The 22,491-nt window shown below is 43.0% G+C and overlaps 2 protein-coding genes across 5 annotated transcripts in view; both read right to left on the bottom strand.

Moving 5' to 3' along the window:
- Nucleotides 1-11,470, bottom strand: part of rras2 (RAS related 2) — a 45,305-nt gene extending 33,835 nt beyond the window's left edge. Inside the window, exon 1 of one of the 2 annotated variants that reach the window (XM_014176001.2) lies at nt 11,111-11,470. In XM_014176001.2, coding sequence (XP_014031476.1) covers nt 11,111-11,212 — 102 coding nt within the window. In that variant the 5' untranslated portion in view covers nt 11,213-11,470. The remainder of the gene's footprint in view (nt 1-11,110) is intronic. The other variant, XM_014176000.2, reaches the window with a different exon arrangement.
- Nucleotides 11,471-14,885: 3,415 nt separating this feature from the next.
- LOC106587500 (coatomer subunit beta) lies at nt 14,886-22,186 on the bottom strand. Of its 3 annotated transcripts, none has more exons than XM_014175941.2 (22): nt 21,975-22,186; nt 21,326-21,464; nt 20,967-21,196; nt 20,662-20,831; nt 20,445-20,559; nt 20,263-20,355; nt 19,624-19,761; nt 19,407-19,526; nt 19,180-19,287; nt 18,919-19,065; nt 18,679-18,824; nt 18,475-18,571; nt 18,219-18,379; nt 17,985-18,105; nt 17,636-17,863; nt 17,268-17,447; nt 16,724-16,868; nt 16,468-16,587; nt 16,216-16,361; nt 16,036-16,125; nt 15,441-15,596; nt 14,886-15,232 (listed from the first exon to the last, which is right to left on the bottom strand). In XM_014175941.2, the coding sequence occupies exons 2-22, from the start codon at nt 21,414-21,416 to the stop codon at nt 15,173-15,175; spliced, it is 2,862 nt and encodes a 953-aa protein (XP_014031416.2). In that variant the 5' UTR covers nt 21,417-21,464; nt 21,975-22,186; the 3' UTR covers nt 14,886-15,172. The 3 variants fall into 3 exon arrangements, with proteins under 3 accessions (XP_014031416.2, XP_045564159.1, XP_045564160.1); XM_045708203.1 differs by having other exon boundaries at nt 21,326-21,479; nt 21,975-22,170; XM_045708204.1 differs by having other exon boundaries at nt 22,085-22,134.
- Between the last annotated feature and the right edge of the window lie 305 nt (nt 22,187-22,491).

Raw genomic sequence — 22,491 nt, 5'->3', positions numbered from 1 at the left:
TCGGATAGTGTCTGGAACGCACAAACAAAACGCCGCTATTCGGATATAACGATGGATTATTTTGGACCAAACCAACATTTGTTATTGAAGTAGCAGTCCTGGGAGTGCATTCTGACGAAGACAACAAAGGTAATGAAACTTTAGTAATAGTAAATCGGAGTTTGATCAGGGCTAAACTTGGTCGGTGTCTAAATGGCTAGCCGTGATGGCTGGGCTATCTACTGAGAATATTGCAAAATGTGCTTTCACCGAAAAGCTATTTTAAAATCGGACATATCGAGTGCATAGAGAGTTCTGTATCTATAATTCTTAACCTGTTAGGGCTAGGGGGCAGCATTGACACGGCTGGATAAAAAACATACCCGATTTAATCTGGTTACCACTCCTACTCAGTAACTAGAATATGCATATACTTATTACATATGGATAGAAAACACCCTAAATTTTCTAAAACTGTTTGAATGGTGTCTGTGAGTATAACAGAACTCAAATGGCAGGTCAAAACCTGAGAGATTCCTTTACAGGAAGTGGCCTGTCTGACCATTTCTGGAACTTCTTTGCCATCTCTATCATTTACTAAGGATCTCTGCTCTAACGTGACACTTCCCACGTCGTCCATAGGCTCTCATAGCCCGGGAAAAAGAGAATGTCGTCATCCCAGCCCCAGGCTGAAACACATTATCGCCTTTCTCAAGTGGCCCATCAAGAGACACTAGCTTATGCGCGTGACCCCGACCGCCCCCGCCTTTGGGATTTTTTCCTCTGTTTGCCGAAAAGGAGATTCCCTGTCGGAATTTTACCGCTTTTCTACGAGAAAAATGACGTAAAAATTGATTTTAAACAGCGGTTGACATGCTTCGACGTACGGCAATTGAATACTTTGAATTTTATTGTCAGGAATTGCGCCAAGCGCGCGACACTTCTTTACTATTTCGGATAGTGTCTGGAACGCACGAACAAAACGCCGCTATTCGGATATAACGATGGATTATTTTGGACCAAACCAACATTTGTTATTGAAGTAGACGTCCTGGGTGTGCATTCTGACGAAGACAACAAAAGGTAATGACATTTTTATAATAGTAAATATGATTATGGTGAGTGCTAAACTTGCCGGGTGTCTAAATAGCGAGCCCGTGATGCCTGGGCTATATACTTAGAATATTGCAAAATGTGCTTTCACCAAAAAGCTATTTTAAAATCGGACATATCGAGTGCATAGAGGAGGTCTGTATCTATAATTCTTAAAATAATTGTTATGCTTTTTGTGAACGTTTATCGTGAGTAATTTAGTAAAATGTTAGCGAATTCCCCGTAAGTTTGCGGGGGGTATGCTAGTTCTGAACGTCACATGCTAATGTAAAAAGCTGGTTTTTGATATAAATATGAACTTGATTGAACAAAACATGCATGTATTGTATAACATAATGTCCTAGGGTTGTCATCTGATGAAGATCATCAAAGGTGAGTGCTGCATTTAGCTGTCTTCTGGGTTTTGGTGACATTATATGCTGGCTTGAAAAATGGGTGTCTGATTATTTCTGGCTTGGTACTCTGCTGACATAATCTAATGTTTTGCTTTCGTTGTAAAGCCTTTTTGAAATCGGACAGTGTGGTTAGATTAACGAGAGTCTTATCTTTAAATGGCTGTAAAATAGTCATATGTTTGAGAAATTGAAGTAATAGGATTTTGAAGATTTTGAAAATCGCGCCACAGGCTGGCAGTGGATGTTACGTAGGTGGGACGAATTCGTCCCGCCGGTCCCATAGAGGTTAAAATAATTGTTATGTTTTTTGTGAACGTTTATCGTGAGTAATTTAGTAAATTCACCGGATGTTTGCGGGGGTTATGCTAGTTCTGAACGTCACATGCTAATGTAAAAAGCTGGTTTTTGATATAAATATGAACTTGATTGAACAAAACATGCATCCATTGTATAACATAATGTCCTAGGGTTGTCATCTGATGAAGATCATCAAAGGTTAGTGCTGTATTTAGCTGTGGTTTTGTTTTTTTGTGACATTATATGCTAGCTTGAAAAATGGGTGTCTGATTATTTCTGGTTTGGTACTCTGCTGACATAATCTAATGTTTTGCTTTCGCTGTAAAGCCTTTTTGAAATCGGACAGTGTGGTTAGATAAAGGAGAGTCTTGTCTTTAAAATGCTGTGAAATATTCATATGTTTGAAAAATTGAAGTTTTTGTATTTTTGAGGAATTTGTAATTCGCGCCACGCCTATCATTGGATATTGGAGCAGGTGTTCCGCTAGCGGAACGTCTAGATGTAAGAGGTTAAGGTCCCCAAAGCACACACATCCCTGGGTCGCTCGTCTTTTCAGTTCGCTGCAGCTAGCGACTGGAAAGAGCTGCAACAAAACACTCAAACTGGACAGTTTTATCTCAACATCTTCATTCAAAGACTCAATCGTGGACAGTCTTACTGACAGTTGTGGCTGCTTTGTGTGATGTATTGTTGTATCTACCTTCTTCTACCTTCGGGGTGGCAGGTAGCCTAGTGGTTAGAGCGTTGGACTTGTAACTGAAAGGTTGCAAGATCGAATCCCCAAGCTGACAAAGTAAAAATCAGTCATTCTGCCCCTGAACAAGGCAGTTAACCCACTGTTCCTAGGACGTCAAATAAGAATTTGTTCTTAACTGACTTGCCTAGTTAAATAAAGGTAAAAAATAAATAAAAATGATTGCCCTTTGTGCTGTTGTCTGTTCCTAACAATGTTTCTGAGTATCACAGAAACACCACACTTTGAATTAATAACTTGACTAGAAATGTGTGAAAGTTTAAAAATATATGCTTATTTTGGGGCATTTAAACCATTTACTTGTGTTAGAAAAGGTTAATAAAATAAGGAGTGTTACTGTTTGACAGAAAGTGTCATTTTGCCATCATTTCCAATTGTGTAAAAAAATTACTCCTTTTGGTGCTTTTAGGGGTCGAAATACATTATGTTGGTGCTTTTAGTGTGAGCTAGACGAGACAACCACATATCACAGTCATGGCAAGTACATTTTCCCTCAATAAAGCAGTTATCAGCAAAGTCCGTGCTAGTCGACACCCTGCTCAGGGAGTGAGAATTGTTGTTGGTCTGACCCATGGCACTATGCCAGGTTCTGGTCTGTTACCCAGGCAACAAGGAAGTGGTCCTCTATAAACTTTTTAAAAGAGCATAGTCAGAGTTGGTCTCCTGCCTTATTCTTTACCACAGGGACCACGGACAGTGAGTTTATCTTTGATCTGATCTTATTGAAATGTACTATGTTATGATCAGCACTACTATGTAACCATGTTCTGCCTATTGAGGTACAAATGTTAGATGTTTGGACAGAAAACAAAGATAGTAGAGAAACCTGACTCCACCCAGTCTAATGATACATCAATAATAAACCTGATCTTTGCTCAGAATAACATCACATCAGTCTCTGGGTACACAGACACCAACTGCAAGACCTGCTGAATGGGTTTTATTGTGATTAGATCCCCATAGGGTTTTTATTCAGACTCAATCTAATATCAAGTTACAGACTGGTATTACATCATTCCTTATTCTTTAGGGCAGGGATCTCAAATAGGCGGACCGCGGGCCAAATTCGGACGATTTTATTTGGCCCCCTAAGTTCTGAGCAAAGAATAAACACATTACTGTAAAATCACCAGGAAATCAGCTCAAAGTGATTTTAAATGATTTATAATGATGTTCCGGCCCCCCAACCCTCCACTCAAGAACAAAATAGGCCCACGGCTGAATCTAATTGGGAACCCCTGCTTTAGGGTAAGAGACCATCACAGACTTGTGTCATTGAAAACCAAAATAATTTCAACGTTATCTCTTAACCCTTGAGTCGAAGCCTTTAAGAACTAAACATGATTACAATGTTGCGCAAACATTGTGCTGCATCATGCACTCAAAACTATCATACAAATACATTCATAGGAATGTGTATGGTCATTATAACATGTTCATCAAATTATAACATTTAGGTTAAAGGGAAATGTATGAATTTCTGACAACACCCATATGGAATTGGAAAAATGACTTCTACAGGACTTTTTTGCTCCGTAAGCAGGAGAGTTGTTGTTTTAATAGCTCAGAATGAAGTGCTGTGAAAATTACTTCCCTGCTATGAGCTCAGAGTGGTTCACTTCACAGGAACGCTCAGTCAATGTGTCACGTCCTGACCATAGTAAGAGGTTATTTTCTATGGTAGAGTAGGTCAGGGCGTGACAGGGGATGTTTTGTGTTTTTCTGTTTTAGTTGTAGTTTTTCTATTTCTATGTTTTTTGGGGGGAGGTTGATCTCCAATTGGAGGCAGCTGGTCCTCGTTACCTCTGATTGGAGATCATATTTAAGTAAGGGTTTTTCTTCCTGGGTTTTGTGGGTGATTATATTTTGAGTAGTGTTTGTTTCTCCTCTGCGTCATGGTTTGTTGTTTTGTCAAATTCAGTTATTTATGTTTTGAAAGGTTTCACAGATTTAATAAAATGTGGAACTACGAACACGCTGCACCTTGGTCCGCTCCTTTTGACAGCCGTGACAGAATCACCCACCAAAAAAGGACCAAGCAGCGTGCCCAGGAGGAGCAGGGATCCTGGGCTCGGGAGAAGAGGGAATGGAGGACGTCCTGGACCTGGGAGGAGGTAATGGCAGGGGACAAGACCCTGCCATGGAAGCAGGTGGAAACGGCGCAAGCGGAACGGCGATGCTATGAGGAGCTAGCCCAACGACGGAAGCCCGAGAGGCACCCCCCAAAAAAATTGGGGGGGGGGGGCACACAGGGAGTTTGGCAGAGTCAGGGTGGAGACCTGAGCCAACTCCCCGTGCTTACCGTAGGGAGCAAGTGACGGGGCAAGCACCGTGTTATGCGGTGATGCGCACTGTGTCGTCAGGGCGCACTCACAGGCCGGTGCGATCTGTGCCCGCGCCTTGCAGTTGTCAAGCTGGGTTGAGCATCCAGCAAAGACGGGTTGTGCCAGCCATAAGCTCCAGACCTCCAGTGCGCCTCCACGGCCCAGTATATCCTGTGCCTCCTCTCCGCACTCGCCCTGAGGTACGTGTCATCAGCCCGGTGCCACCTGTATCGGTCCCACGCATCAGACCTCCAGTGCGCCTCCACAGCCCAGTACGTCCTGTGCCTCCTCCCCGCACTCGACCTGAGGTGCGTGTTACCAGTCTGGCGCCACCTATGCCAACCCACACATCAGACCTCCAGCGACGCTCCCCAGTCCAGAGCCTCCAGCGATGGCCTACAGTCCGGAACCTCCTGAGAAGTTCCCCTGCCCGGTACCTCCAGCGGCGGCCTGCAGCCCAGAACCTCCAGCAATGATCTACAGTCCAGAGTTACTGTCACGTCCTGACCATAGTAAGAGGTTATTTTCTATGGTAGAGTAGGTCAGGGTGTGACAGGGGGTGTTTTGTGTTTTTCTATGTTTTAGTTCTAGTTTTTCTATTTCAGTTTTTTTGGGGGTTGATCTCCAATTGGAGGCAGCTGGTCCTCGTTACCTCTGATTGGAGATCATATTTAAGTAGGGGTTTTTCTTCCTGGGTTTTGTGGGTGATTATATTTGGAGTAGTGTTTGTTTCTCCTCTGCTTCACGGTTTGTTGTTTTGTCAAATTCAGTTATTTATGTTTTGCAAGGTTTCACGGATTTAATAAAATGTGGAACTACAAACACGCTGCACCTTGGTCCGCTCCTTTTGACAGCCGTGACACAATGAGCCAGCTCTGTGAGAAATCAACAGGTGACCCTCCTGGAGAACAAAACCAACAATGTTCCCTCATCACCCACCATGGCAGCACTACCACACACACACACAGCTGAATGTGTGGGGTTACCAACTCCCTCAAAAGAATTTAAAAACCAGCTCAAACCAAAATGAATCAGTGGTAAATGGTATGTGATGTATCACCAAGCTAGATAGAATGCTACAACACTGACTATGTCCAAAAATAGTTTTAAAGTGTGCTGGTCGTGGTCAGTTTCCACACCGCCTGGTACTCAGCCACCTTGCCCTGGGTGTGTGGGAATTGCACACCCCCATCACCACTGCTGCAACACTTTACTTAGCCCGCTGCGTCTATTTCAGAAAAATGTGCATGAAACAATCCCCCAACCCCCATCTCTCACACACACACCTTGCCTGCAAATGCCCAGGAAAGAACGCCTACATGCTTAATCTGTATTTATTCAATTAGAACCCAGAGCAGCAGCATTTCTCCTAAATGACCTCATCTCAGTAATCAAAACCGTGCTCAGAATGTAAGAGAGGAGAGAGGGGGTAGAGAGGGCAAAAAAGAAAGAGCACTTAAGTACTCACTGTTTAGGTGTCTTTAACCTCTGATCATACTGGTCTGTATCTAATCCTTCATGACTCTATCAGGCTGGATACCGTGCTCTCCCACTGAATCACACAGCAGGGAGTCAACTCCAGCAGAAATGAAAGAGTCAGTGATAAGGGCTAATATTAGCAGCTGTGTGTTCATGCAACACCATGCTTTACTACTGTCATCCAGTCTGGCGAGAAGATAACATTTCACTCCCACAGGTGCCATGGTTGCTAATGATAACTTCCACAAAGGAACCATAGCAGAAATGTTGTTCATACCATCGGCCAAACAAATGAGTGACATTAGATATGAGATCAAATGGCTCGAACCCCACCACCCCACATTGAGTCATGTTTTCCATCTGTTGAATAACACTCTGTGTCCCAAAACTTGTCAGATGACTCAATGTTATGTCACCTTTCTGCCATTCTACTCACTGGCTTGGCTTGGCTGTGTCTTTACTTCAACTACTCCCAGTGATGATGACCTGTTATTGTAGAGAGTGACATCATCCTCCCTGCACTGTAAAAGGACCCTCACTTCAGCCATTGTGTGACTAGTCTAGTATACACTACAACGGTTTCAGTAACTAGGTTTCCATCCAATTGGTGACAGATTTTCATGAGAATATTCTAAAGTACAGTGGTGTGTTTCCACCAAATTGACTTGTTTCAGATAAAATCAGTGCGTGATGACATAGTGCACGCTTAAGTTTTCATGTACCGAATAGAAATCTAAATGTTTGCATCACATTTTCAACTCTACCTATAGTTTTGTCACAAAAAAACGATTGTGTTAAATTCAAAAATGTGTCTACTCTGGTCTTGACATGTGCGCTCTATCCAACAGCTCACAGATACAGTACGGGTAGACTGTGCAGGGGGGCTAGTCTATATGATGAGATTATTATGGATAAGAGCGGGAATGTTTGTATTGTCAAAACGGCAGTCAAGCATCGATCACCAGAATCAGACCCTCGATATTTATTGGAAAGGAGCATCAAGATCATTGTGCACTTTCACCACCCTGTGAAGTTCATCATTTATTTAATCTGTAGCCTAATAAACTGCATATTTGCGCATAAAGGTATTTTCACCTCCATTTCTCGCATTATTAATTTTGCCGACACAAAAAGATCCCACCAAGTCGAACGAACTATTGATCTGTCGACATTTATAAAACTTCCTGTTTCCATCACAGCTGTCGTGATTTTTTTTATAAGGTATGATTTTACTCGCATAAAAACTGTGGATGGAAACATGGTTACTGAGCCAAGAAAGTTTTTTTGTTGTTCATCCCACTCAAATTGGGCCAAGACAGTATGCTTAATAGGATAGAGGCTTTACATTTCTCTATAGATTCAAATGTATCTCTGTAATCCCTTTACTGTAAAAAGGGCATCAGGTTTTTTTTCACCAATAAATCTTATCTAATTCCATCAAGTGCACACTATAACACACACAATCACACCCACAAGCCACGTCAGTTGGGCAGGCTGGGGCTCATGTTTTCCTTTACAAATCTAGGAGGTCCATAGAAAATGAACAGGAGTGGAGGGACTTCCTTTTCCAAAGGCGCTGATTCCGGCTGTTCCATGGTCATTAACCCAACATGACTCAGACAACACTCCGTCCCCCACCCCAACTGACCCTCCACCCCCTCCACAGATCTGGATGGGAAAGTCTGGACTCAACAGCCAGCTGTGAGGCTTTCCCCCTGGAAGCCGACTTCTAGAAAACTCTAATAGGATGTAGGCGCTTTCCATGATGTCAACATTCTACACATTATCAAATTCCTTTTTTCCCCCCTTTACATCCACAGACATATACAAAATAAATAAGAAAAGGAATGCAGTCAACGCACCAACTACAATTTTGACTAGATCTTGCCTACAAGGTGAATAGCAAAGTGACAACCAAATGGTTGGCATAAAACACTGTAATGGTGCTCAGCCAAGTATAGAACTTCCTTTGCCTTTTTAGGGGCTATGAATCACCCAGTAATAGATGAATGATATTGGTTACTAAGCTCAAGCACTTGTTTGGCCAGCTGCAATGGTGCACAAATAAAACAGAAGAAACCTAAATGCTGCAGGGCCAGGCAGTGTGTCACTGAGTCCCCCACACACACTGCCCAGGATATTAACCTGCTGTAACATTCTGCTAAAGTATGTGTGTTCTCCCAAAAGCACTGTCTGAAAGACCCCTGGCCCTCTCTCTCTCAGCTCAGGGCTCTGGCTGGGCCATCGGTGAGTGACATCCCATCCCACCCTCCAACTTCTGTGGTTTAGATCTTGGATCAGATTGCTTGGGCTGGGTGAGGATCCAGAGTCTATGACCAGGGATCATCAACTAGATTCAGTCACGGGACAATTTTGTCTTGAGCGGATGGTCAGGGGGCCAGAGCATAGTTAGAAACAATTTGTAGAATGCAGATTGACCGCAAGAGGCCAAACAGCTATAATATTTGACAAAAAAAAATATATATATTTCAAGCCTTGCTTACATTTGTATACAATCACATAGATCTCTCTATTATGTGTGAGAATACTTTGGAAAATATTTCCAAAATTAAAATCACTTGGAGCTGATTCCTGGTGTTTTTACAGTATTTTATGTCCAACAAGCGGCGCCACTAGTTGGGGAACCCTGCTATAGACTACGTATGCAGAGCATATAGGCCTTTAATACTGCACTCATTTCTCACAGATTTGACATTTTGTATATATTGGGAATTCCTTTGCATTTTGGATGTCAAGGGACAAATAAGAGGTTAATGCTCATCTAAAAGATATGGTTGCACATTATTATGTTATACTGCTATTCACAATGAACACAGTTGTGGTATGGTTATTATAAAGAGGAATAAAGAGTGTTGATCAAGACTGGATTGGACATATTCTGAAATGCTAAGTGCATACAAAAAAAGAGTCTTATTTCCCAAATGAATGTTCTTTAGTGAGTGCGGACTGACCTGCAAATTTCAACTAAAGGCTCCAAAGGCACCGTTGCCATGACAAAGTAATCATCCAGAAAATATTTGTGAACTGCTGATCGCTGAGCTGCATACAGTCTTCTTCTACCTACCCTATATTCTACTCATCTTGTTAACAAACAACAATCTTGTTGCTTAAACAAAATGTAATAACCAGTCTATTATCTTGGAGTTACTGTCCTATCAGTATTATTAGTTTCATATCACATGGTAATTAATCACATTACTGACTCATTACACTGTAATAAGGAACTTGTACTGCGGTTTACTGTTCCCTATCCCTACTGGAACAAGTCAACACTGCATGTTTCCTTGTTTGGACCAAAACGCAAGTTTTTGCTAAAAATACTAAAGGACTTTGAAGTGTTTATACAATACTTAGCCTACTGTTCCATTCCAAAGAAGAATAGGGTCAGAATGGCTGAACCGTGGTACAGTAATCTGATCTGACCAATATCCATGGTATACATTTAATGAGCTTTCTGAAACCTTATTAGACCTTCAGATCACAACAAAATCCCCAAGCAGCACTTGCTGCCCCACTATTGTCTCAGTCACTTTAGACATGCAGCTGCCCACCTCCAGGCTAGTCTCCTGGAATTAGGACCTGGCATTATAGACTCCTGAAGACACAAAGAGGATTCCAAAGCGTGTCCACTCATTCTCAGTTACACTTTTATGAGCACCTTCACCAAGAAACTAACTGTGAATATAAAGGTTTTGATAGTGAAAGGGGACAAAGAGTTAAAAGTGTGGGTACCTATGGACAACACACTGTGTGTGTTGGAATGCCATTGACAAGGCTATAAAGGACAACTGTGGCTGGGCAATGGCTGCTTGGGCCACTGGCTTTAACAACAACTGTCTTTAGCAGCAGCTGTCATTGCTCTGCAACTGTTTGAGCAACAAAAGGGATTGATCAAGATTCACACATGATATCAATGTTAGAGAAAGGCATACATGTAGGGATATTCTCTGTAATTAATATGCTTACAGTTATGGATGTGTAGGAATTTCTTTATATCATAGTCTGATTCACTTAGATTTTTTTGGATCCAAATGAAGGTTAATTAGTCTGTTGGCTAAACCGTTATTAGGCCAATAGGCATATTCATTGTCTGATAATGAACATTGTCTACACGAATAAAAATGGTAGGCAATACCTAATGGGTATGATGGAAAATGCGTTCAATGTGAGTTTACATAGGGGTTTTGTTTCAGATTTATGCTTTCAAGTACAGCAGGCCCAGAAATGCTGAAAGACGTGTTATATTGTAGCCAACAATTATAGACTGATATAGCGCTGCACCGGGCAGGACGATCCACCCAAATATAGATACAAAACAAGAGAGATGTTGACAACTCAACTTTGCAAATAAGTATTTTTTACAGATTGTACAGGTAGCCGAATATTATAATACTTAGGTTATACAGTTTTAAATCAGAGTTCAGCCTAAATCACAATTGTGAGACTATTTATTGCACAGTTACTTTCCATAGCCCAGCGAGATTACGTTGCCAATCGGCGTTATTCATTGTACTGACAAATAGGCTTAAAGTAAAAATTGTATCTAACACAATTTCAAGTGTTTTTACAGAATATGTTCTGTGCTAAACAGGCCTCAGCGAATGTAGCCCACTATTGCGAGAAGAAAATGAACTAAACCCCAGCATACACTTGTGGGATCCCCATTCGCAACACCTCAGCCAGCCTCCCTCCAGATTCCCAAACATTCCGTGCAAAGTGGCTGGAGAAACGGCCGACTATTTACTAACCTGGATAAATTGTATAGTTAGGGCTGACTTTCCGACACCACCACCTCCAACCACAACCAGTCGATACTTCTCCTGCACCGAGCCGTCCTTCCACCCTGCCATCGAGGACACACTTCTGCACTCGCCGCTGTCTGAACACCAGTACTGAGGAGACACCCACTTTTCAGTGAAAGGCCTTCAGTTGAAAAATGGAACGAAGGAAAATCGCGAGCCTAAATAGACTGAAATGATAACTGCGTCTACAATCCGTTCCAGACTAGAGGAATTAACGGTGCTGCTCACTGAGCTACGGGCGACCGAGTCCATACGCTCTCAACAGCGTTGCTAACCACTGCGTTTTTAAGATGTGAAACAGAAAGGAGTAATCAGTTAGTCCAGTACAAATGTCCGTCGCTAGGGGCACTTTACTTCTCATGAGTAGCATCGACTAAAGGGGTATTTAAATACTACCATTGTAGAATACTCACTTTACGACTTATGTTCCTTTCAGTTAGGGCTTACCATTGTTTTCTTTACCATTGTTTTCTTTATGTGCTGTGCCAATAAGAACATTTATAAGCATTCATTTTGGCCTTGCACAGACTATCCTCAGTAGGCTACAATGAGGTCATGCAGTATTAATGTCCATGTTAGCGTAATTAACAGTATCCACCATCCAGCCCACACATGGATGGATGGTGATTGTAATGGATTTCATACTTTCAGCTATCATTAATCTGTGATGGTCTGGATGATCAATAAGCCTATCTTCCAAGTAGCACATCATTGTTAGTGGGAAAGACACGTTTAGTCTGGCCTGGAGGGATGGCTTTTGGCTAATTTCCATGTATTACCTTAAAAAATGGGAAGATATGCTGCTGCTTGACACTGTCTGTTTTCCACAGCTGTGGAGCGCTATCCTCACAGACAGCTTTGGCCAATATCAAGGCCCCCAGAGTGAGAGCTTTCACACAAAGGCACGTTGTCCACATATTTATATGTTCTTAATTCCATTCCTTTACTTAGATGTGTGTGTATTGGGTATATGTTGTGAAATTGTTAGATATTACTGCACTGTCGGAGCTAAGAACACAAGCATTTTGCTACACCCGCAACAACATCTGTTAAACACGTGTATGTGAATAATTAAATGTGATTTGATTTGATTTGACTTCAAGTGTGTGTGTGTGTGTGTGTGTGTGTGTGTGTGTGTGTGTGTGTGTGTGTGTGTGTGCGTGTGTGTGTGTGTGTGTGTGTGTGTGTGTGTGTGTGTGTGTGTGTGTGTGTGTGTGTGTGTGTGTGTGTGTGTGTGTGTGTGTGTGTGTGTGTGTGTGTGTGTGTGTGTGTGTGTGTTTGTTAGGGCTGTCAGGGCTGACTGAGTTCTTCTATTCTGTAGCAATGGCATGCATGCGTGACCACAGTGATCTTGGTGACGCACACAAGTGGGTTTATATCTGAGTTTCTGGAAGGACCTAAATGTTATATAGCCCCCAGCCAGCGTATAGCAATACTTTATGCAATACTGGTGCATGTGTTTACATATCTACACTAAACAGAAATATAAACGCAACAAGGTGTTGGTCCCATGTGTCATGAGCTAAAATAAAAGATCCCAGAAATTGTCCATAAGCACAAAAAGCTGATTTCTCTCAAATGTTGTGCACACATTTGTTTACATCCCTGTTAGTGGGCATTTTATAATTTGTCAAAATAATCCATCCAACTGACAGGTGTGGCATGTCAAGAAGCTGATTAAACAGCATGATCATTACACAGGTGCACCTTGTCCTGGGTAGAATAAAAGGCCACTCTAAAATGTGCAGTTTTTTCACAACACAATGCCACAGATGTCTCAAGTTTTGAGGGAGTGTGCAATTTCCATGTTGACTACAGGAATGGTCCACCTGAGCTTTTGGTAGAGAATGTAATGCTTATTCCTCTACCATAAGACACCTCCAATGTTGTTTTAGAAAATTGTAGAGACCACGTGTCACGACGCCAGCCCAGGACCTCCACATCCGGCTTCTTCACGGGATCGTCAGAGGAGGGGAGGGGGATGCTGAAGAGTATCTCTGTCTGTAATAATTCTGATTGGCTGGGGGGGCTTATGCCCCCCCAGGCCCACCGATTGCTGCGCCCCTGCCCAGTCATGTGAAATCCATAGATTAGGGCCTAATTCATTGATTTCAATTGACTGATTTCCTTATATGAACTGTAACTCAGCAAAATCTTTGAACAGTAGATATGATTTTCCTTCATTTTCCCTCTGTCTACTCCCAGGAGGGCTATTCAGCAAGATGTTGTATTTTAGACTCCTGAATGAACAAATTCCAATTGACTCCCACTCTGCAATGTAGTGCCAGAGGCATTTGAGGAATTTAAATGAACTGCTGAAATCACAGTCCACACAGCCTGTGGGGTAGCTGAGGAACAACAGGGGCGGTGCACGAGTCCCACTCTTCAGGAAATATGGCTTGTTAAGTATGTTTCAGTAGGTCACTTAATGGCTCTGTACCTATGTTATATTTACAGCTCTGAAATCCTTATGTCGACAAAGTTAAAACGGTGAGGCTAAAGGGGAGTTCTGGGTTGAAAAAGGGGAGAGATATTTGTAATGGAAGAACTCTTGTTGATTTACTGCATTGTTTGGGTCTCTTTTTTCCATTCAGTCATTGTGATACCACACAAGCAGGGAAGTTCAACAAAAATATGTGAATCACTGAAAAATGTGAGTCATTCATAATTTCTCTCCGATAACTATACTGTGTAGTGTCGTATGTCTGCAGATTTTAGGGTGAGATGAGGACTTGAGAGGAAAGGGACTTAATGATTCATCATGGGTTTTGTTTGTTACTGTCTGAACTCTTCACTATAGGCCTAAAATCGTGTTTTTCAAACTCTTTTCTTACAAGCAATCATAATTTCACAGTAATGATGCCTTTAAACATGCCTCTCAATATGAGAATCTAATGGAAATGTGGTCATCAAATTCAGAAGACGTGCGTCAAAGTCAGAAAATGTGCGTGAAGTGCTCACATTCTAAATCTTTCCATACAAGGCAAAACGTGATGTAATTTCCTTTCCAAGAAGCGAGGGAAATTTTGAGTGTCTATTCCACTGGAGAAGTTTTATATAATGGTGAGGTGGGAAAGGCAGTCAAAGCAATGTAAATGTATGTGACTGCGATTAGAAATTGACAAGGGATTTGGATTTCATGCTGATCTTTCACCATTTCAATACATGGCAAAGACTGATCTCACACAGCACGTTGATTGTGTTCACTCCACATTTGTATGACTTGAAATTTGGGACTGGCACAAACATACATTTTCACTTCATTGATGCAATTACTTGCAATTTACAGAAGCAATAACTTTTTTCCACAAACCTTTAAGTTTTACTTTCAAGGAATTTGCATGCATCTGATACAATAACCACTTCGATGAGTCATTATCTGTAGTATAAAGACAATAATGGGACATGAGATCAGCTAAGCTGCTTATTCACAGGCAGCCCAATTCAGATCATTTGTTTGGTCAAATGACCAATTAGTGGTAAAAACATAAGAATTGGGCTGCCTATGTAAACACAGCCGTAGTGGATGGAATGTGAATTCAAACTGCATCCATATTTCATGATTTAGTCTATGACATTTCATGTAACTTTACTGTCATAACATTTGGCAACAGCGTAGTTAAGGGATGGTGGATCGGAAGTTTTTCCTACCTCGCGTTCCTTTAGTGTGAGTAAAGAACGACTGAATACGCAAACAGAACATCGTCTGAAATGTTGGGAGTATGTTTTGTTATATATGTAATGTTTATTGAAAATGAAAGAAAGGCCAGGGATATCACTTGGAGGACAATAAGAGGGAGTTTCTTCCTGACACAGGAGGTGTAAAACCATTTCTCATACACACATAGAACAGTACTTAATCAAAATGGCCATCAAAAAAATATTGTAGCGCTTTATGGCCAGAGACAGACGAGAATAGAGAGGACTAGCAGAAAGCACATTTCTTTGCAGATGAATCTTGTCCAGTGATGTGGAGTTCTCAGTTGGACCGCTGGTTTTCAGTTCACTTTATACAGATGTTTTTTTCTGGGAAAGGTTGATCTTGTCACCCAGACTCAACGCCATACCCTGTAGAGAGAAGGGAAGTGTTACTTGCAATGTATAAACTTTAATAAACAATTCCACCCCGATGTTTGCATTATTCTATCATTACTACTTGCACTACGTTTGAAAAATGTTTGCATCCCAAATGGCAACCCATTTGCAAAAGTAGTACACTATATAGGGAATAGGGTGCATTTTGGGATGTAGTCTGAGTGTGGAGTGAGTTTCTCACCTGGCTCTTGGCCCGGATGCGGATGTGTCCGTTGACAGGGGCATCAGGACCCAGGTGGATGGGCTTCTCAATGCTGACGTTGGCCAGGGCGTCTTCACCGAAGATGGAGCGGGCATACAGGTTGGCAGCCATGAAGCCACAGAAGCCAGAAAGTGCCTGGTTGTAAGGACAGACAAGGTTGTGTGAGTGAGCATCACATGCATTACTACCTATTTGACCCAGTAGTATGAAATGTGCTGAGTTTGCTGAAGATAGGGCTATGACAAGAGAGAGTCAAGCTCATCTTAACTGTCTAAATCCATCAGTGGATTGATGAAGAACTTGAAACAAAAGAAATAGGTACATATTGCCTGTATCTCGCAAGGGGCCCTTTTCTTTTTAAACGGATTGATTCAATCAGATAATTATAAAAAGACATTTAGAAATCAAATCCTAACACTGTAAAAAAGGTAGCAGCAGCAGAAAAGTTCGACGCTCTGACAACTTCCACTCATTAGCCTTCCCATTTGCCAGGTATTCTGTTCTACACATTTCATCATCATCATCATCGTCCTATTGATGTAGTTCAAACGGCAATATTCCACGACTACTGTACCTTCTCTGGGGTCAGGCACTTCATGTTGGTGGAGCTGAGGATGTGGTGGAGGTACTCGTTCAGGTCTGCAATGTTGGTGTTCACTGTCACCTAGAATAAACAGTGTTATTACGATCATCCACTGAACACACTAACAAAACAAAACCAAATATGGACAGTTCTCTTATCTAGCGGTAGTACCTTATTCTCCCACTCAAACTCAGCCCACATCTGTCTGAACTCTGCGTCTGTGCACGAGGCTGGCTGGATGTAGTCCATGATGTCAATGTGGATGTCACTGAGGACCACGCAGTTCCTGTCGCTGGCAGCTCCTGATACGTCATACACTGAGACAGAGAGACATTAGAACTGATGTCGTACACGTGGAGTGGAGGCTGGCATCAGATTATTCATGACAAGTACTCTGACAGAAGTTAGAAGTGATCCTCTTACCTATGTTGCCAAATATGATGCCATTCTCTGTGGATGCCACTTTGACGTTAGCCTTGATGTTGGCAAAGTCATGGGGTGCCAGAGTGAGAGGAGAAGGCTTCTCAACCAGCTTGAGGTCACCTGTTGGATTGAAAGGTTGATATCAGCATTAGACATACATCACCTATGGTAAACAACAGAGATTGCCCTGAAACAACCCTTAGTAAGGATGTATGACTCTCCATATAGTCATATGAACTATAGACTAGAACCTCACCCAATGTCGCCAGCTCCAGGGTGCAATTCTGAAGGGTGTCGTTGGTTTGGTTGACGACCAGCACGTCCAGCACAATGTCATACTGGTTGACATGGACATAGGCCTCAGCATAGACTGGGTCTGAGAAACCAGTCAGCTGGGTAACCTGCAATACATCATACACTCCGAATGACATGGTCCTCACCAACCTGTTATTATACAACGGAGCACCTGTCAATAACTACCTCAACAGCACTAATAGCTTAGATGAAAACGTAGATTTCTGAATAGGATCCTGATACAATCCATAGCCTGAACCTAGAAATGTTATATTCATTCCCTCTTTCATAGTCGTTCCTGTGAAACAGACCTAGAAAACACTGATTTCTCTGTTGCTATGACTCACTGTCACGTTAGAAACACAATGCCACCTGCTGGCAACTTGAGGTACATCACACACATCTACTATCCAAAAAGGCACATGACCATGTGATTTCACAAGCACACAATTTTGTAATTCTGTAACAGAACAGTGTGTGTGTCTACTGGGTCCTTGTAGGTGTACCTTGTTGAGTTTGGAAGCCATGGGGTCGTTAGCCTCCTTCTTAAGAGTGGTTCCCATGGCAGCCAGTAAACTGAGCTGGAACTGGTCCTCCTTGGAGGTCGTCTCGTTCTTGGCCGTCAGTTGCATAAAGGAAATGGGGTCGTCTGCCTGCACCAGCACGTTCCGCTTCTCTGACTCTTTCTGTGGATAAGAGCACAGAACACCATCAGCACATAGCAATACAATCCAGCAGTGTCCAAATGGATAAGCAGGCAAGTGAAGGGAGAACTAAAGTATAGCTGACTGAACTGGGAGAAGGCAGTGGTTTAGTGAGAAGAGTGGACTGGAAGCTATGGCCTAGTAATCTAGCAGCCAGCGCTGCTCCTTACCTTCTGAGATAGCTTCTCCTCCTCCAGCCTGACAGTGAGCATGTGAGAAAGGGACTTGCGGCACTCCTTATTAAAGATGTTGTTCATGAGGGGCGAGCACTCGGACAGCACCTTGAGGCACAGCGAGATGCGGTCCACATCGTCGTCTGTGATGGGCTTCTTGGGCAGAGAGGACTTGCCCAAGTGGAGGATGGTGGCCATGATCAGCATAGACTCAGCCACAAAGGACTGAAGGGGAGACGGTGATAGAGCATTATAATCACTTCATGACTTTCAATGGACAGTGAACATGGAACACCTAAATCACAAATTGTTCCACAACTGTTTCAGAAGAGGTTCTATACTTTACATTCTGTCTCTTTCTGTCTTGAACTATGGTGACATATCGCAGGGCCACTTTGGTCAGGGTTGTGGCCAAAGAGGCTGCCACATAGAAGTCTCCGTCCATCAAGAAGCCCCTGAGAGGAGGCCTACAGGGAAAGGGACGACAGTTTCATTGAGTGACATTTCATCCACTTCTGAAAGACAATCACTGCAAGCTAAGAAACTATGTATTTTAGACACAAAAGGTGATTTATTTTACCTGTCTTCTTCCTTCTTTGAGGGTCGGGAGGAGCTGAGGGCGCTCTGCGTGACGTAGGTGCCCATCTCTGTCACCAGTTTGGCTGCTGGCGCTGCGCTCACCTCTTCTTCTGTCTTCCCCTCCCCAGCCTCTTTCTTGATCTCGTTCTCTACTATGGGGATCTGAAAAGGGGACAGACATGAGCCACTGGCATCAAGTATCACTCTGGTATTGAATGCTGAAAGTGAATGAATAATCCATAAGCACACATACATACCTCTCCAAGCGACCTTCGCACTTCTGTCATCACACTCTGAATGTCCTCTTTAGTGCTGCAGTACTCTCCCAGGATCCAAAGCGCTCCTCTGTAGATCCTAACACAGTTTAAAAGATTGGATGTCAGCATAAAAAAAATCTGTAATTCTCCAAAAGCATCCTGTGATTGTCTATTTATATGCAAGCTTGTCAGTCCTGGTCTTACTTGACAGTCCTGATGGCGTGGAAGACTTCCAGCATCTTCTCGATGATGAGGGGCCTCAGGTTGTCGAACCTCTGAATGGCCTCCCTCACAAACTCCAGCACATCAGCCGCCGCTGCCTCGTTAGTGTCACTCAGGAACTCCATCAGCTGAGTGACACACGTATGTCATTTAGAATACATCACAGAGGGCAGAATGACCCTAGCTGTGTTTGATTTCAGTGTGTGAACAGGGTAGACTCACCACAGGAATGACATTGGCCGCCATGTCAGGGAAGCGTACACTGCATGAGTGGAGGGTGCGCACCAGCAGCTGCCTGAATTTATCAGTGTCCTCATGCTCCGTCACGTTGTTGGTCTTAATCACCTCCTTCTTCAGAACTATCACCAACTGGAACACAAACACATAAACACCTTAGTTAGAATAATCATCCTTTTACAAAATAGACAGGAGAGGCGAGTCCACAGAGACAGGAGAGGAGAGTCCTGAGGATGACACCCCCACCTCCTCTACGTTCCGGGATGAGACTAGGTCCAAGGCCAGCTGCAGGGTCTTCTTCCGGACCTCGAGGTCAGGCGTGCTCAAAACACGCAGAATGTCCATCACCAGGTCCTGGGTGGACAGAGAACAGACATGTTAACCAGGTTATTATTACACTTCAAAGACTTACTGGTACCCAACATGGAGCCTGTTCACCAGGAGCAACATTAATGAAAGTGAAGTCGGAGTACCTGGAGAACACGTTCATGAGTGGGATGCTCCTTCAGCTCTATCAGACGATCCAGGACGATCAGCTTCACGTTGTTGTCACTCTCCTTGATGATCAGGTCAATGTAGCACTGGGCAGCAGCCTAGAACAAACACACAAATGCCATTGAAAGACACACAATGCCAGACTAAAATCCACAGCAGTGCCGTGTTGTGTTGTAGATAAGTGAGAGGGGGTACCTTGATGGCAGTGGGTGCGCTGGACAGCGTGACAAGAGTGCCAGCTGCCTCGTACTTGACGGCTGGGCTGGAGGACTGCAACAGGTTGTAGATGCAACGGATGAAGCGGGCACGCTCAGACGGGTTAGCGTGGCACACCTAAACATGGAGGAAACGGAGACATGACAAATAAAAAATGCCAGTACTTACGTGGATATAATCTTCAATAGAAGCGTTGTTTTTTTTTTTACCCTTTTTTCTCCCCAATTTCGTGGTATCCAATTGGTAGTTAGTCTTGTCTCATCGCTGCAACTCCCATACGGACTCGGGAGAGGCGAAGGTCTAGTCGTGTGTCCTCCGAAACACAGCCCAACCAAGCCTCACTACTTCTTGACACAATGCCCACTTAACCCGGAAGCCAGCCGCACCAATGTGTCGGAGGAAACACCGTACACCTGGCAACCATGTCAGCGTGTACGACGCCTGGCTCGCCACAGGAGTCGCTAGTGCGCGATGAGACAAGGACATCCCTGCCGGCCAAACCCTCCCCTAACCCAAACGACGGGTTGGGCCTATTGTGCGCCGTCCCATGGATTCTTTACATATTTCTCAAGAGAGATATCTGGAGGTTTCTAGTGGGAAAATGTCTGAAGGACTCACCTTGTAAATCAACTCCACAATGACCAACTGGAGAATATCTCCAAATGTATGCACTTGATCAATGCAGGTGCTGAGGTAATCCAGAGCTCTGTCCTGCACAGTGGAAATGACCAGTGTTAGTCCCAGACACAGAAAAATGTTGGTGAGCAGTCTCTACTAAAAAAAGTGAAGATGCAATTGACCTGGTCTGCGTGAATGAGCATCATGAAAGCATTTCTCTTGCAGCTGGCATCTTTTTCATTCACAAGGAAATCATGGATCAACTCAGGGGCATCTGGGATAAGATTTTCAAAGTTCCTGAGATGAAAATAAAATTGCTCAAGTAAATGCCATGTTCTCCATTAAGGGTCATAAACAGTCATACGGGACTTCCATATTGTACCACTACAGTAAGTGTACCTGTAGATGGTGTAGATGGCCAGTACAGCATTGCGGCGAACGTAGCTGTGGCGGTGCTCCAGGCAGGCGCGGATGGCGGGCATGAGGGGCTCCAGCAGCTCAGACTCCTTCAACTTGCACAGAAAGCGCAGGGTGGATCCACGGATGAACTCGTTGGGGTGCTGCAAGTCCTGAAACAGACAAACATAACCTTGAATAAGAGTCATTAAATGTAGTCACACGTTATACTTTCTTGTGCTAATTATATAACGTATCTAACATTCAGACATACAGTGACAGTACACTTGTGTAGTATGCTACCATACCTTTCTGTAGGCATCACAGACCAGGATCATCTCCTGAAGCAGCTTGCCATCTGGAGTCGTTTTGGGGACAATCTCCCAGAAGACTAGCAGAAGCTTTTTAATGGTGTGGTCTTGAAGTGGGAGGACAAATCGGATGATGGTCATCAGTAGGCCTGGCAGCTTCTCTCCATTCAGTATCATGATGATTACCTTCTTCAGGGCCTCTGTCTTTGCCTTGATCTCTCCTTTTTCTGATATCAGGAAAAAATAACATTGTATTACTCTTAAAGTCACACTAATCACAGATCATTCACACTAATAGTTTAGGGGCAGTTAGGTGCCTATTGCCAATGCAGATAGGGTCAACAGAGGATACTTACCCAAGTCTGCTTTGAGACTGACTTCCGATGGAGGTTCGGAGTCATTTGGAACATTGATCAAAGTGTAACAAACGTTCTCTGCGGCTGTCATTTTGCCGGATGGATCGTCTTTCCTCTTGCAGCACCCCAATCAACAAAACTGTTAAGATGATTCCTATTTAGTACCCATCAAGTAATGTTAATGCATAATCCGACAAATGTAAACATAGCTGCTATTACACATAAGTTATTGAACACGATTCGTGCTTTCTAATACTGCACTGCTGTAGTTAAGAAATATGTGGTAGTTAGTCGACACATCCACGTAGACAAGTCAGTTAGCTAGCTTGTACTATAGTAGCTAGTATTTATTTTTATTTTTTTGGAGCTAGTAAATGTTATTCATTAACACAGGCCGCCTCGGCTGTTAGTTAGCTAGTATGCTAGTTATTGACAAGTCAATGGCCTAACGAATTATGCAGCTCAATCAGTGATATTCACAAAAAAAAACTGAAATGCAATATGCCAGTAACACTTCACAGAGCCTAGTAAACTAGTCAGACGTTTTGATAACGCAAATAGAGCAAACTCAAAAGCTTGCCGTCCATGACAGCTAGCGTTAGCTTGCAAATGGTGGATGGATACCATAACATATTTGGAATACAATTACCCAAACCAATCTTTCCGCACTTGGTCACGATAGAGAAATAAGCACGTAGCTGCCTTACTGCACGTTTACTATATTTCAAAATAGCCTCAGATGTCGCGTCTGTTATTTACTTGGGCATCTATAAATTGCTCAGATCTTCTCGAGCTGTCCGTTCCCCACTTCCCTGTGACGTGGAAGACTAGCTACTTTCTGAGCCACATCACTGATACAGCAAGTGAAAAGGGACAAATAACCCGGATGTCTAGTCGCGAAGACGAAATTCTAATTATGAGTGTTGCCCAATGTAACAATATTCTATATTGCCTCCATTTATGTACTGAACTGATGCTTTACATGTTTTTGCTACAAGTATTTTATACATTTGCCATTTATGGAATATTGAATTGTAGATTTTGTTTATAATTGACCCATCCCCCCATCACTTGGTATGGTCCAATCCAGAAGGTTGACCAAACCACATTATATAAAGCTACCATTTCAGTTGGGTTTGTAAGTAGGTTGTTTTACCAGTGATTAT

The sequence above is a fragment of the Salmo salar genome, chromosome ssa26, assembly GCF_905237065.1.
Source record: "Salmo salar chromosome ssa26, Ssal_v3.1, whole genome shotgun sequence".
Lineage (NCBI taxonomy): Eukaryota > Metazoa > Chordata > Actinopteri > Salmoniformes > Salmonidae > Salmo > Salmo salar.
The sequence above is the reverse complement of the archived record's forward strand: the minus strand, read 5'-3'. Positions and strand labels throughout refer to the sequence as shown.